At 47.0% G+C, this 13,375-nt stretch overlaps 2 protein-coding genes across 4 annotated transcripts in view; one reads left to right on the top strand and one right to left on the bottom strand.

Annotated features, from left to right (window-relative positions):
* Positions 1–4,915, bottom strand: part of OSBP2 (oxysterol binding protein 2) — a 377,818-nt gene extending 372,903 nt beyond the window's left edge. Inside the window, exon 1 of the mRNA XM_077291739.1 lies at positions 4,546–4,915. Coding sequence (XP_077147854.1) covers positions 4,546–4,811 — 266 coding nt within the window. The 5' untranslated portion in view covers positions 4,812–4,915. The remainder of the gene's footprint in view (positions 1–4,545) is intronic.
* DUSP18 (dual specificity phosphatase 18) overlaps positions 4,788–13,375 on the top strand; it is a 67,722-nt gene continuing 59,134 nt past the window's right edge. The window contains exon 1 of one of the 3 annotated variants that reach the window (XM_077291935.1): positions 4,788–4,927. The gene's annotated coding sequence lies outside the window, so the exon portion shown is untranslated. Of the gene's footprint in view, positions 4,928–5,180; positions 5,424–13,375 lie in introns of those variants that run through there. The other 2 variants (XM_077291926.1, XM_077291942.1) reach the window with 2 other exon arrangements.

Consider the following 13,375-nt stretch of genomic DNA (forward strand, 5'->3'; position numbering starts at 1 on the left):
TGTGCAGTACTCGGCAGCGGCCTAGTCTCTGAAATAGGAGTGGATGTGCAGTACTCGGCAGCGGCCTAGCCTCTGGAACAGGAGTGCATGTGCAGAAATCGGCAGCGGCCTAGTCTCTGGAACAGGAGTGGATGTGCAGTACTCGGCAGCGGCCTAGTCTCTGGAACAGGAGTGCATGTGCAGAAATCGGCAGCGGCCTAGTCTCTGGAACAGGAGTGGATGTGCAGTACTCGGCAGCGGCCTAGTCTCTGGAACAGGAGTGCATGTGCAGAAATCGGCAGCGGCCTAGTCTCTGGAACAGGAGTGGATGTGCAGTACTCGGCAGCGGCCTAGTCTCTGGAACAGGAGTGCATGTGCAGAAATCGGCAGCGGCCTAGTCTCGAACAGGAGTGGATGCGCAGTACTCGGCAGCGGCCTAGTCTCTGGAACAGCAGTGCATGTGCAGAAATCGGCAGCGGCCTAGTCTCGGGAACAGGAGTGTGTGTGCAGTACTCGGCAGCGGTCTTGTCTCTGGAACAGAAGTAGATGTGCAGTACTCGGCAGGGGCCTAGTCTCTGGAACAGGAGTGGATGCGCAGTACTCGGCAGGGGCCTAGTCTCTGGAACAGGAGTGGATGCGCAGTACTCGGCAGCGGCCTAGTCTCTGGAACAGGAGTGGATGCGCAGTACTCGGCAGCGGCATAGCTTCTGGAACAGGAGTGCATGTGCAGTACTCGGCAGCGGCCTAGACTCTGGAACAGGAGTGGATGTGCAGTACTCGGCAGCGGCCTTATCTCTGGAACAGGAGTGCATGTGCAGTACTCGGCAGCGGCCTAGTCTCTGGAACAGCAGTGCATGTGCAGAAATCGGCAGCGGCCTAGTCTCGGGAACAGGAGTGGATGTGCAGTACTCGGCAGCGGTCTTGTCTCTGGAACAGGAGTGGATGAGCAGTACTCGGCAGGGGCCTAGTCTCTGGAACAAGAGTGGATGTGCAGTACTCGGCAGTGGCCTAGTCTCTGGAACAGAAGTGCATGTGCAGTACTCGGCAGCGGCCTAGTCTCTGGAACAGGAGTGCATGTGCAGTACTCGGCAGCGGCCTAGTCTCTGGAACAGGAGTGGATGTGCAGTACTCGGCAGCGGCCTAGTCTCTGGAACAAGAGTGGATGTGCAGTACTCGGCAGTGGCCTAGTCTCTGGAACAGGAGTGGATGTGCAGTACTCGGCAGTGGCCTAGTCTCAGGAATAGGAGCGGATGTGCAGTACTCGGCAGTGGCCTAGTCTCAGGAATAGGAGCGGATGTGCAGTACTCGGCAGTGAAAGCTACACATTGAATGGTGCTGTACTGTTCTGCTCCATTAAATGTTTATATCTGATTGCCACACATGCTAAAAACAGATGATTGGTAGGGGTCTGACACTCTGAACCCCACCGATCTAAAGACCTATTGTAGGGACAAGAAAACAATGCGGGATCCCGAGACAACCTCTTTACCATCCCCACTGTTACTGTGTTACTGTACCCTACTGGTGGTCTAGTGGGCGAGCTGCAGTGTGCCATAGTAGCAGCGGTGGGGTTCCCATTTCTGAAAACTCCACCTCAGGAAAATGGTGCACCATCACAAATTGTCTGTGAGTAGTGCTGAACTCAATGGACAGGTAACTGTGCTGACAGCTGGTCCTCTCTACTAAAGTCTGTGGCATTAATCTGCAGGGGGAAAAAGGAAGAAATCTGCACAAAAATCTGCAACGTGTGCACATACCAAAAAAGGGTGCAGATTCTGACCTGCATTTTCTGCCAAGAAATGCAGAATCTGCACAGAAAATTCCACAGTCAAATCTGCAACGTGTGCACATAGCCTTACTGAAAAGCCAAGCAACGGCTCACAGCTGCATGAAATTTACACACAACCTTCAAAGGCCCTCTGTTTTCCGAATATATGATTGTCCCAGAGAGGAGATGAAGTGTCTGAGATGTAAATACCTCAAGTTATTCTGGTATATCAAACACAACAGAATATCCACAGCAAAGTCAGAAAAACATGGATTATTTTTCTCTCCAGAGCTGAACTCGTGCTGTCATATCTGTACCACACCCAGTGCTATTCTTCTTCACCTCACCACCTTCCAAATACTTTAGAAATATTTTGCAGCTGAGGGAAAAGAAGAGAGTGTGACCCCTGATTTTCCCAGAAATGTTAGTGCTTCTTAGGAAGTCTCATGACTTCTTTCAAACGTCTTGGACTGAAAACTGCTGTACGGCCAGCGTAGGTTCACTGCACTCTGCCACCATCCAGTTACTGACCAAACACAAAGGCTATGTGCACACGTTGCAGATTTGACTGTGGAATTTTCTGTGCAGATCCTGCATTTCTTGGCAGAAAACGCAGGTCAGAATCTGCACCATTTTTGGTATGTGCACACGTTGCAGATTTTTGTGTGGATTTCTTCCTTTTTTTACCCCTGCAGATTTCTATTATGGAGTGCAAATGCAGGAGATCTGCACAAAGAATTGACATGCTCCTTTTTTGAATCTGCTGAGTTTTCCGTGCAGATTTTTCTGCACCATTAGCACAGCACTTTTTTTTGCCATTGATTTACATTGTACTGTAAATCACTTGCGGATCTGCAGCGTTTCTGCGCGGAAAAAAAAGCTGCAGATCTGCAGGAAATCCGCAACGTGTGCACATCAGAGTAGAGCAGACACTGAAAAACAAAAAATATTTTGGATACCAAAGGAGTTGCTCAGTGATCAATAGTGTTCTTCTACAATCATAGCTCTGGGTTGTCCTAGAGAAGCTTCTGGACCTCTGCGTAATCGAAATGCTTTCGTAGGATCTGAAATAAGCAGTTCATGAAGGAAAACCTAAATAAGGGCGTGTTCACACAAGGACATGCTGCACAAATTCCAATGTCTGCTTGAATGGGGTTTGCAAAATTACACCACAATCTGCAGGGTCTGAAAGTATCAGAGTCCCCGCTGGTCATGTCCTGGCTGAAGGGTATGATCATGTATGAAGAAAAAAAATACTCGGCACCGACAAGTGAAAACAGAATATACCTACAGAAGCACGATTTTCATGTTTTCTTGTTTTAAATTTCTGAGAAATAAAAAATAAATCCATTGCAGGATAGCCACCCACTATGCCGGACCAAACCCAGGTAAAGCATCCTTCATCTCCATGGCTCCCAAGAATCCTCCTTCACAACGAACACTTTTAGCACAGTGAACCCTAAGGCTATGTGCACACGTTGCGGATTAGGCTTAGGAATTTTTGGTGCGGATTCTGCATCTCTTGGCAGAAAACGCAGGTGCGGATTTGACGTGTTTTTTGTGCATTTACTGCGTTTTTTACCCCTGCGGTTTTCTATAATGGAATGGGTACAAAAACGCTGCAGAGCCGCCAAAAAGAAGTGACATGATACTTCTTTTAATCCGCGTCGTTTCTGCACCATCAGCACAGCATTTTTTTTTCCTATTGATTTACATTGTGCTGTAAATCACTTGCGGATCTGCAGCGTTTCTGCAAGGAAGAAACCGCTGAGGATCCGCAGGAAATCCGCAACGTGTGCACATGCCCTCACTAAATCAGTCCTGCCATCCACCGAGGTCTATAAATCTGTTATCAAACTAAAGAAAAACTTGTCATTTTATTGAAACATATAAAATGATGTCACCCCACTGCACACTAAGATGTTACACTTCACCCCACACTGCCTAAATACCACCGCAATCACACTACACCAAATACCTCGCCTTCTGCTGTCACCTGTTGGATTACGGGACCGATCATTGTCACCTGTCGGATCACAGGAGCAGACCGTCATTGTGAACTGACAGATCACTGAAGTCTCTGCTGTCACCTGTTGGATCCCTGAACCCATCATTGTCACTTTTCAGATCTCAGGACCCATCACTGTCACCTGTCAGATCCAGAACCCATAGCTGTCACGTGTCAGATCCAGGACCCATCGCTGTCACCTGTCAGATCCAGGACCCATCGCTGTCACCTGTCAGATCCAGGACCCATCGCTGCCAGCTGTCAGATCCAGGACCCATCGCTGTCAGCTGACAGATCCAGGACCCATCACTGTCACCTGTCAGATCGCAGGACCCATCACTGTCACCTGTCAGATCCAGGACCCATCGCTGTCACCTGTCAGATCCAGGACCCATCGCTGTCACCTGTCAGATCCAGGACCCATCGCTGTCACCTGTCAGATCCAGGACCCATCGCTGTCACCTGTCAGATCCAGGACCCATCGCTGTCACCTGTCAGATCCAGGACCCATCGCTGTCACCTGTCAGATCCAGGACCCATCGCTGTCACCTGTCAGATCCAGGACCCATCGCTGTCACCTGTCAGATCCAGGACCCATCGCTGTCACCTGTCAGATCCATGACCCATTGCTGTCACCTGTCAGATCCAGGACCCATCGCTGTCACCTGTCAGATCCAGGACCCATCGCTGTCACCTGTCGGATCGCAGGACCCATCACTGTCAGTTGTCGGATCGCCGGCTCCTCCGCCATCACATCCTGGCTCCGTCAGATCCCCGGCTTGTCACTCACCTGTAATAAGACAGCAGCCCATTGCTCAGCACGAACCAGCGTCTCTGATATCCCTTCAGATAGTTGGTCCATTTGAAGAGCCAGCCTTTGTAGGTGTCCGGACCCGTGGTGGCCGGGAGGGCGGCCCCTGAGCTGCTCATGTCTCCGGCACCGATCTGCGGACAGGACAGACACGGCACGGCGGAGAGCAGGGACACCAGCCCGCTACAGCCAGGAGCGGCCGCTCTCCCCATAGACCGGCTCCGGAGAGGGCGGGCACAACGCATCGGACACACCCCCTACTCCACGTGACTCTAGGAGGCGCTAGCATCACAACAAATACGTATCACGTGACCTGCTGTGCTCTCGGCGGGATGAAAGGGGATAGTCACATGATGTCCTGGTAAGTGATGGGCTGGGGAACCAACCAAACATACGGAGGTGTGGAAGTGCTGGTGGGTGATGCTGGGATTTGTAGTCACTTGATGAGAGACGCTCCAGTATATCCCAGTCTAACGTACTGAGTTGGTGACTACACTAGTTCAAGGAGGCGTTCACAACAACCAATCAGGTTACTGCTTGCATATTCGTGTGAGAGCTGCAGTCTGATTGGCTGCCTGGTTCCACCACTGACAGCTCCTCATTTCTCCAGCCCCTCGGGCTGCAGGTTTCCCAGACTCCTGTCCTCACATCACAACTTGCTCTGGAGCCCAGAAAACCAGTTTAAAGGGCAACTACACTTTTACATAATGATAGATATTTTGGGACCCTGTGCAGCACCGTCGATTGGTTACTGTCCGAGATCCGGAATCATCGGTGCCCAACGGGGGCTGCAACATATCACAATGATTGAAAGTGTAGTCATTCTGCTGCAAGATCTCCTGAAACCACAGTTACACGTAAGTACTGTGCTCTATAGTACAAGCGATCAGCAGTTACACGTAAGTACTGTGCTCTATAGTACAAGCGATCAGCAGTTACACGTAAGTACTGTGCTCTATAGTACAAGCGATCAGCAGTTACACGTAAGTACTGCGCTCTATAGTACAAGCGATCGGCAGTTACACGTAAGTACTGTGCTCTATAGTACAAGCGATCGGCAGTTACATGTAAGTACTGCGCTCTATAGTACCAGCGATCAGCAGTTACATGTAAGTACTGCGCTCTATAGTACCAGCGATCAGCAGTTACATGTAAGTACTGCGCTCTATAGTACCAGCGATCAGCAGTTACATGTAAGTACTGGGCTCTATAGTACCAGCGATCAGCAGTTACATGTAAGTACTGGGCTCTATAGTACAAGCGATCGGCAGTTACATGTAAGTACTGCGCTCTATAGTACCAGCGATCAGCAGTTACATGTAAGTACTGCGCTCTATAGTACCAGCGATCAGCAGTTACATGTAAGTACTGCGCTCTATAGTACCAGCGATCAGCAGTTACACGTAAGTACTGCGCTCTATAGTACAAGCGATCAGCAGTTACACGTAAGTACTGTGCTCTATAGTACAAGCGATCAGCAGTTACACGTAAGTACTGCGCTCTATAGTACAAGCGATCAGCAGTTACATGTAAGTACTGTGCTCTATAGTACAAGCGATCAGCAGTTACACGTAAGTACTGTGCTCTATAGTACAAGCGATCAGCAGTTACACGTAAGTACTGTGCTCTATAGTACAAGCGATCAGCAGTTACACGTAAGTACTGCGCTCTATAGTACAAGCGATCGGCAGTTACACGTAAGTACTGTGCTCTATAGTACAAGCGATCGGCAGTTACATGTAAGTACTGCGCTCTATAGTACCAGCGATCAGCAGTTACATGTAAGTACTGCGCTCTATAGTACAAGCGATCAGCAGTTACATGTAAGTACTGCGCTCTATAGTACCAGCGATCAGCAGTTACATGTAAGTACTGCGCTCTATAGTACAAGCGATCAGCAGTTACATGTAAGTACTGCGCTCTATAGTACAAGCGATCAGCAGTTACATGTAAGTACTGCGCTCTATAGTACCAGCGATCAGCAGTTACATGTAAGTACTGTGCTCTATAGTACCAGCGATCAGCAGTTACACGTAAGTACTGCGCTCTATAGTACAAGCGATCAGCAGTTACATGTAAGTACTGCGCTCTATAGTACCAGCGATCAGCAGTTACATGTAAGTACTGCGCTCTATAGTACAAGCGATCAGCAGTTACACGTAAGTACTGCGCTCTATAGTACCAGCGATCAGCAGTTACACGTAAGTACCGCGCTCTATAGTACCAGCGATCAGCAGTTACATGTAAGTACTGCGCTCTATAGTACCAGCGATCAGCAGTTACATGTAAGTACTGCGCTCTATAGTACAAGCGATCGGCAGTTACACGTAAGTACTGCGCTCTATAGTACAAGCGATCAGCAGTTACACGTAAGTACTGTGCTCTATAGTACAAGCGATCAGCAGTTACATGTAAGTACTGTGCTCTATAGTACAAGCGATCAGCAGTTACACGTAAGTACTGTGCTCTATAGTACAAGCGATCAGCAGTTACACTTAAGTACTGCGCTCTATAGTACAAGCGATCAGCAGTTACACGTAAGTACTGTGCTCTATAGTACAAGCGATCAGCAGTTACACGTAAGTACTGCGCTCTATAGTACAAGCGATCAGCAGTTACATGTAAGTACTGTGCTCTATAGTACAAGCGATCAGCAGTTACACGTAAGTACTGCGCTCTATAGTACAAGCGATCAGCAGTTACACGTAAGTACTGTGCTCTATAGTACAAGCGATCGGCAGTTACACGTAAGTACTGCGCTCTATAGTACAAGCGATCAGCAGTTACACGTAAGTACTGTGCTCTATAGTACCGGCGATCAGCAGTTACACGTAAGTACTGCGCTCTATAGTACAAGCGATCAGCAGTTACACGTAAGTACTGCGCTCTATAGTACAAGCGATCAGCAGTTACACGTAAGTACTGCGCTCTATAGTACAAGCGATCAGCAGTTACACGTAAGTACTGCGCTCTATAGTACAAGCGATCAGCAGTTACACGTAAGTACTGTGCTCTATAGTACAAGCGATCGGCAGTTACACGTAAGTACTGCGCTCTATAGTACAAGCGATCGGCAGTTACACGTAAGTACTGCGCTCTATAGTACAAGCGATCAGCAGTTACACGTAAGTACTGCGCTCTATAGTACAAGCGATCAGCAGTTACACGTAAGTACTGCGCTCTATAGTACAAGCGATCAGCAGTTACATGTAAGTACTGCGCTCTATAGTACAAGCGATCAGCAGTTACATGTAAGTACTGTGCTCTATAGTACAAGCGATCAGCAGTTACACGTAAGTACTGTGCTCTATAGTACAAGCGATCAGCAGTGACACGTAAGTACTGCGCTCTATAGTACAAGCGATCGGCAGTTACACGTAAGTACTGTGCTCTATAGTACAAGCGATCAGCAGTTACACGTAAGTACTGTGCTCTATAGTACAAGCGATCAGCAGTTACATGTAAGTACTGCGCTCTATAGTACAAGCGATCAGCAGTTACATGTAAGTACTGTGCTCTATAGTACAAGCGATCAGCAGTTACACGTAAGTACTGCGCTCTATAGTACAAGCGATCAGCAGTTACACGTAAGTACTGCGCTCTATAGTACAAGCGATCAGTAGTTACACGTAAGTACTGCGCTCTATAGTACAAGCGATCAGCAGTTACACGTAAGTACTGCGCTCTATAGTACAAGCGATCAGCAGTTACACGTAAGTACCGCGCTCTATAGTACCAGCGATCAGCAGTTACACGTAAGTACTGCGCTCTATAGTACCAGCGATCAGCAGTTACACGTAAGTACCGCGCTCTATAGTACCAGCGATCAGCAGTTACACGTAAGTACTGCGCTCTATAGTACCAGCGATCAGCAGTTACACGTAAGTACTGTGCTCTATAGTACAAGCGATCAGCAGTTACACGTAAGTACTGCGCTCTATAGTACAAGCGATCAGCAGTTACACGTAAGTACTGCGCTCTATAGTACCAGCGATCAGCAGTTACACGTAAGTACTGTGCTCTATAGTACAAGCGATCAGCAGTTACATGTAAGTACTGTGCTCTATAGTACAAGCGATCAGCAGTTACACGTAAGTACCGCGCTCTATAGTACCAGTGATCAGCAGTTACACGTAAGTACCGCGCTCTATAGTACCAGCGATCAGCAGTTACACGTAAGTACTGTGCTCTATAGTACAAGCGATCAGCAGTTACACGTAAGTACTGCGCTCTATAGTACCAGCGATCAGCAGTTACACGTAAGTACTGTGCTCTATAGTACCAGCGATCAGCAGTTACACGTAAGTACTGTGCTCTATAGTACCAGCGATCAGCAGTTACACGTAAGTACCGCGCTCTATAGTACAAGCGATCAGCAGTTACATGTAAGTACTGCGCTCTATAGTACCAGCGATCAGCAGTTACATGTAAGTACTGCGCTCTATAGTACAAGCGATCAGCAGTTACACGTAAGTACTGCGCTCTATAGTACCAGCGATCAGCAGTTACACGTAAGTACCGCGCTCTATAGTACCAGCGATCAGCAGTTACATGTAAGTACTGCGCTCTATAGTACCAGCGATCAGCAGTTACACGTAAGTACCGCGCTCTATAGTACCAGCGATCAGCAGTTACACGTAAGTACTGCGCTCTATAGTACAAGCGATCAGCAGTTACATGTAAGTACTGCGCTCTATAGTACAAGCGATCAGCAGTTACATGTAAGTACTGTGCTCTATAGTACAAGCGATCAGCAGTTACACGTAAGTACTGTGCTCTATAGTACAAGCGATCAGCAGTGACACGTAAGTACTGTGCTCTATAGTACCGGCGATCAGCAGTTACACGTAAGTACTGTGCTCTATAGTACAAGCGATCAGCAGTTACACGTAAGTACTGTGCTCTATAGTACAAGCGATCAGCAGTTACATGTAAGTACTGCGCTCTATAGTACAAGCGATCAGCAGTTACATGTAAGTACTGTGCTCTATAGTACAAGCGATCAGCAGTTACACGTAAGTACTGCGCTCTATAGTACAAGCGATCAGCAGTTACACGTAAGTACTGCGCTCTATAGTACAAGCGATCAGTAGTTACACGTAAGTACTGCGCTCTATAGTACAAGCGATCAGCAGTTACACGTAAGTACTGCGCTCTATAGTACAAGCGATCAGCAGTTACACGTAAGTACTGCGCTCTATAGTACAAGCGATCAGCAGTTACACGTAAGTACCGCGCTCTATAGTACCAGCGATCAGCAGTTACACGTAAGTACTGCGCTCTATAGTACCAGCGATCAGCAGTTACACGTAAGTACCGCGCTCTATAGTACCAGCGATCAGCAGTTACACGTAAGTACTGCGCTCTATAGTACCAGCGATCAGCAGTTACACGTAAGTACTGTGCTCTATAGTACAAGCGATCAGCAGTTACATGTAAGTACCGTGCTCTATAGTACAAGCGATCAGCAGTTACATGTAAGTACTGCGCTCTATAGTACAAGCGATCAGCAGTTACACGTAAGTACTGCGCTCTATAGTACCAGCGATCAGCAGTTACACGTAAGTACTGTGCTCTATAGTACAAGCGATCAGCAGTTACATGTAAGTACTGTGCTCTATAGTACAAGCGATCAGCAGTTACACGTAAGTACCGCGCTCTATAGTACCAGTGATCAGCAGTTACACGTAAGTACCGCGCTCTATAGTACCAGCGATCAGCAGTTACACGTAAGTACTGTGCTCTATAGTACAAGCGATCAGCAGTTACACGTAAGTACTGCGCTCTATAGTACCAGCGATCAGCAGTTACACGTAAGTACTGTGCTCTATAGTACAAGCGATCAGCAGTTACACGTAAGTACTGCGCTCTATAGTACAAGCGATCAGCAGTTACACGTAAGTACTGTGCTCTATAGTACAAGCGATCAGCAGTTACACGTAAGTACTGCGCTCTATAGTACAAGCGATCAGCAGTTACACGTAAGTACCGCGCTCTATAGTACCAGTGATCAGCAGTTACACGTAAGTACCGCGCTCTATAGTACCAGCGATCAGCAGTTACACGTAAGTACTGTGCTCTATAGTACCAGCGATCAGCAGTTACACGTAAGTACTGTGCTCTATAGTACCAGCGATCAGCAGTTACACGTAAGTACCGCGCTCTATAGTACAAGCGATCAGCAGTTACATGTAAGTACTGTGCTCTATAGTACAAGCGATCAGCAGTTACACGTAAGTACTGCGCTCTATAGTACAAGCGATCAGCAGTTACATGTAAGTACTGTGCTCTATAGTACCAGCGATCAGCAGTTACATGTAAGTACTGCGCTCTATAGTACAAGCGATCAGCAGTTACACGTAAGTACTGCGCTCTATAGTACCAGCGATCAGCAGTTACACGTAAGTACCGCGCTCTATAGTACCAGCGATCAGCAGTTACATGTAAGTACTGCGCTCTATAGTACCAGCGATCAGCAGTTACATGTAAGTACTGCGCTCTATAGTACAAGCGATCGGCAGTTACACGTAAGTACTGCGCTCTATAGTACAAGCGATCAGCAGTTACACGTAAGTACTGTGCTCTATAGTACAAGCGATCAGCAGTTACACGTAAGTACTGTGCTCTATAGTACCAGCGATCAGCAGTTACACGTAAGTACTGTGCTCTATAGTACAAGCGATCGGCAGTTACACGTAAGTACTGTGCTCTATAGTACCAGCGATCAGCAGTTACACGTAAGTACTGTGCTCTATAGTACAAGCGATCGGCAGTTACACGTAAGTACTGCGCTCTATAGTACAAGCGATCGGCAGTTACACGTAAGTACTGTGCTCTATAGTACAAGCGATCAGCAGTTACACGTAAGTACTGTGCTCTATAGTACCAGCGATCAGCAGTTACACGTAAGTACTGTGCTCTATAGTACAAGCGATCAGCAGTTACATGTAAGTACTGTGCTCTATAGTACAAGCGATCAGCAGTTACACGTAAGTACTGTGCTCTATAGTACAAGCGATCAGCAGTTACACGTAAGTACTGCGCTCTATAGTACAAGCGATCAGCAGTTACACGTAAGTACTGTGCTCTATAGTACAAGCGATCAGCAGTTACACGTAAGTACTGCGCTCTATAGTACAAGCGATCAGCAGTTACATGTAAGTACTGTGCTCTATAGTACAAGCGATCAGCAGTTACACGTAAGTACCGCGCTCTATAGTACCAGCGATCAGCAGTTACATGTAAGTACTGTGCTCTATAGTACCAGCGATCAGCAGTTACACGTAAGTACTGTGCTCTATAGTACAAGCGATCAGCAGTTACACGTAAGTACTGTGCTCTATAGTACCAGCGATCAGCAGTTACACGTAAGTACTGTGCTCTATAGTACAAGCGATCAGCAGTTACACGTAAGTACTGCGCTCTATAGTACCAGCGATCAGCAGTTACACGTAAGTACTGGGCTCTATAGTACAAGCGATCAGCAGTTACACGTAAGTACTGCGCTCTATAGTACCAGCGATCAGCAGTTACACGTAAGTACTGCGCTCTATAGTACCAGCGATCAGCAGTTACACGTAAGTACTGTGCTCTATAGTACAAGCGATCAGCAGTTACACGTAAGTACTGTGCTCTATAGTACAAGCGATCAGCAGTTACACGTAAGTACTGCGCTCTATAGTACAAGCGATCAGCAGTTACACGTAAGTACTGCGCTCTATAGTACAAGCGATCAGCAGTTACACGTAAGTACTGCGCTCTATAGTACAAGCGATCAGCAGTTACACGTAAGTACTGCGCTCTATAGTACAAGCGATCAGCAGTTACACGTAAGTACCGCGCTCTATAGTACCAGTGATCAGCAGTTACACGTAAGTACCGCGCTCTATAGTACCAGCGATCAGCAGTTACACGTAAGTACTGCGCTCTATAGTACAAGCGATCAGCAGTTACACGTAAGTACTGTGCTCTATAGTACAAGCGATCAGCAGTTACACGTAAGTACTGTGCTCTATAGTACAAGCGATCAGCAGTTACACGTAAGTACTGTGCTCTATAGTACAAGCGATCAGCAGTTACACGTAAGTACTGCACTCTATAGTACCGGCGATCAGCAGTTACACGTAAGTACTGCGCTCTATAGTACAAGCGATCAGCAGTTACACGTAAGTACTGCGCTCTATAGTACCAGCGATCGGCAGTTACACGTAAGTACTGCACTCTATAGTACCGGCGATCAGCAGTTACACGTAAGTACTGCGCTCTATAGTACTATACTATAGTATAGTTACTGGTCTCAGAAAATTTTTACAAAGTTCAGAGTATTTCTTTTTAGTTTAACCCTGTAAGGACCGAGCCGCTTTGTACGTTCATGACCGAGCCTCATTTTCCAAATCTGACCAGATGTCAATACGTCCCACACATGTGCACACAGATTACATACAGTGATGTCCATGTGTCACGTACTGGAATACAAACTACAGATGTTTAGGGGATTTCCACAAACAGTTCATTTTAATTAATAGATCTTGGAATAATAATTTCCACAATTGGATGTGTTTAAATATAATGTTCCTGTGCTGAGATAATCTTATAAATGTGTCCCTGCTGTGTACTGTGTAATGGCTGTGTCTGTTGGTGCAGAAACATGGTCTAATCATACCACAGCTCCTGGGCAGGGGAGGACAAAAAATAGTGTACAGATATAGCGGGGGATCACAGCTGATTCTTTGATTGGAAAAAAAACCCATTGTTTAAAAAGAGGCGGGGAAATGTTTTACCTCCCAAAAAGAATCCGCTGCAATCCTGT

Source organism: Ranitomeya variabilis, chromosome 1 (genome assembly GCF_051348905.1).
Source record: "Ranitomeya variabilis isolate aRanVar5 chromosome 1, aRanVar5.hap1, whole genome shotgun sequence".
Taxonomy (NCBI): domain Eukaryota; kingdom Metazoa; phylum Chordata; class Amphibia; order Anura; family Dendrobatidae; genus Ranitomeya; species Ranitomeya variabilis.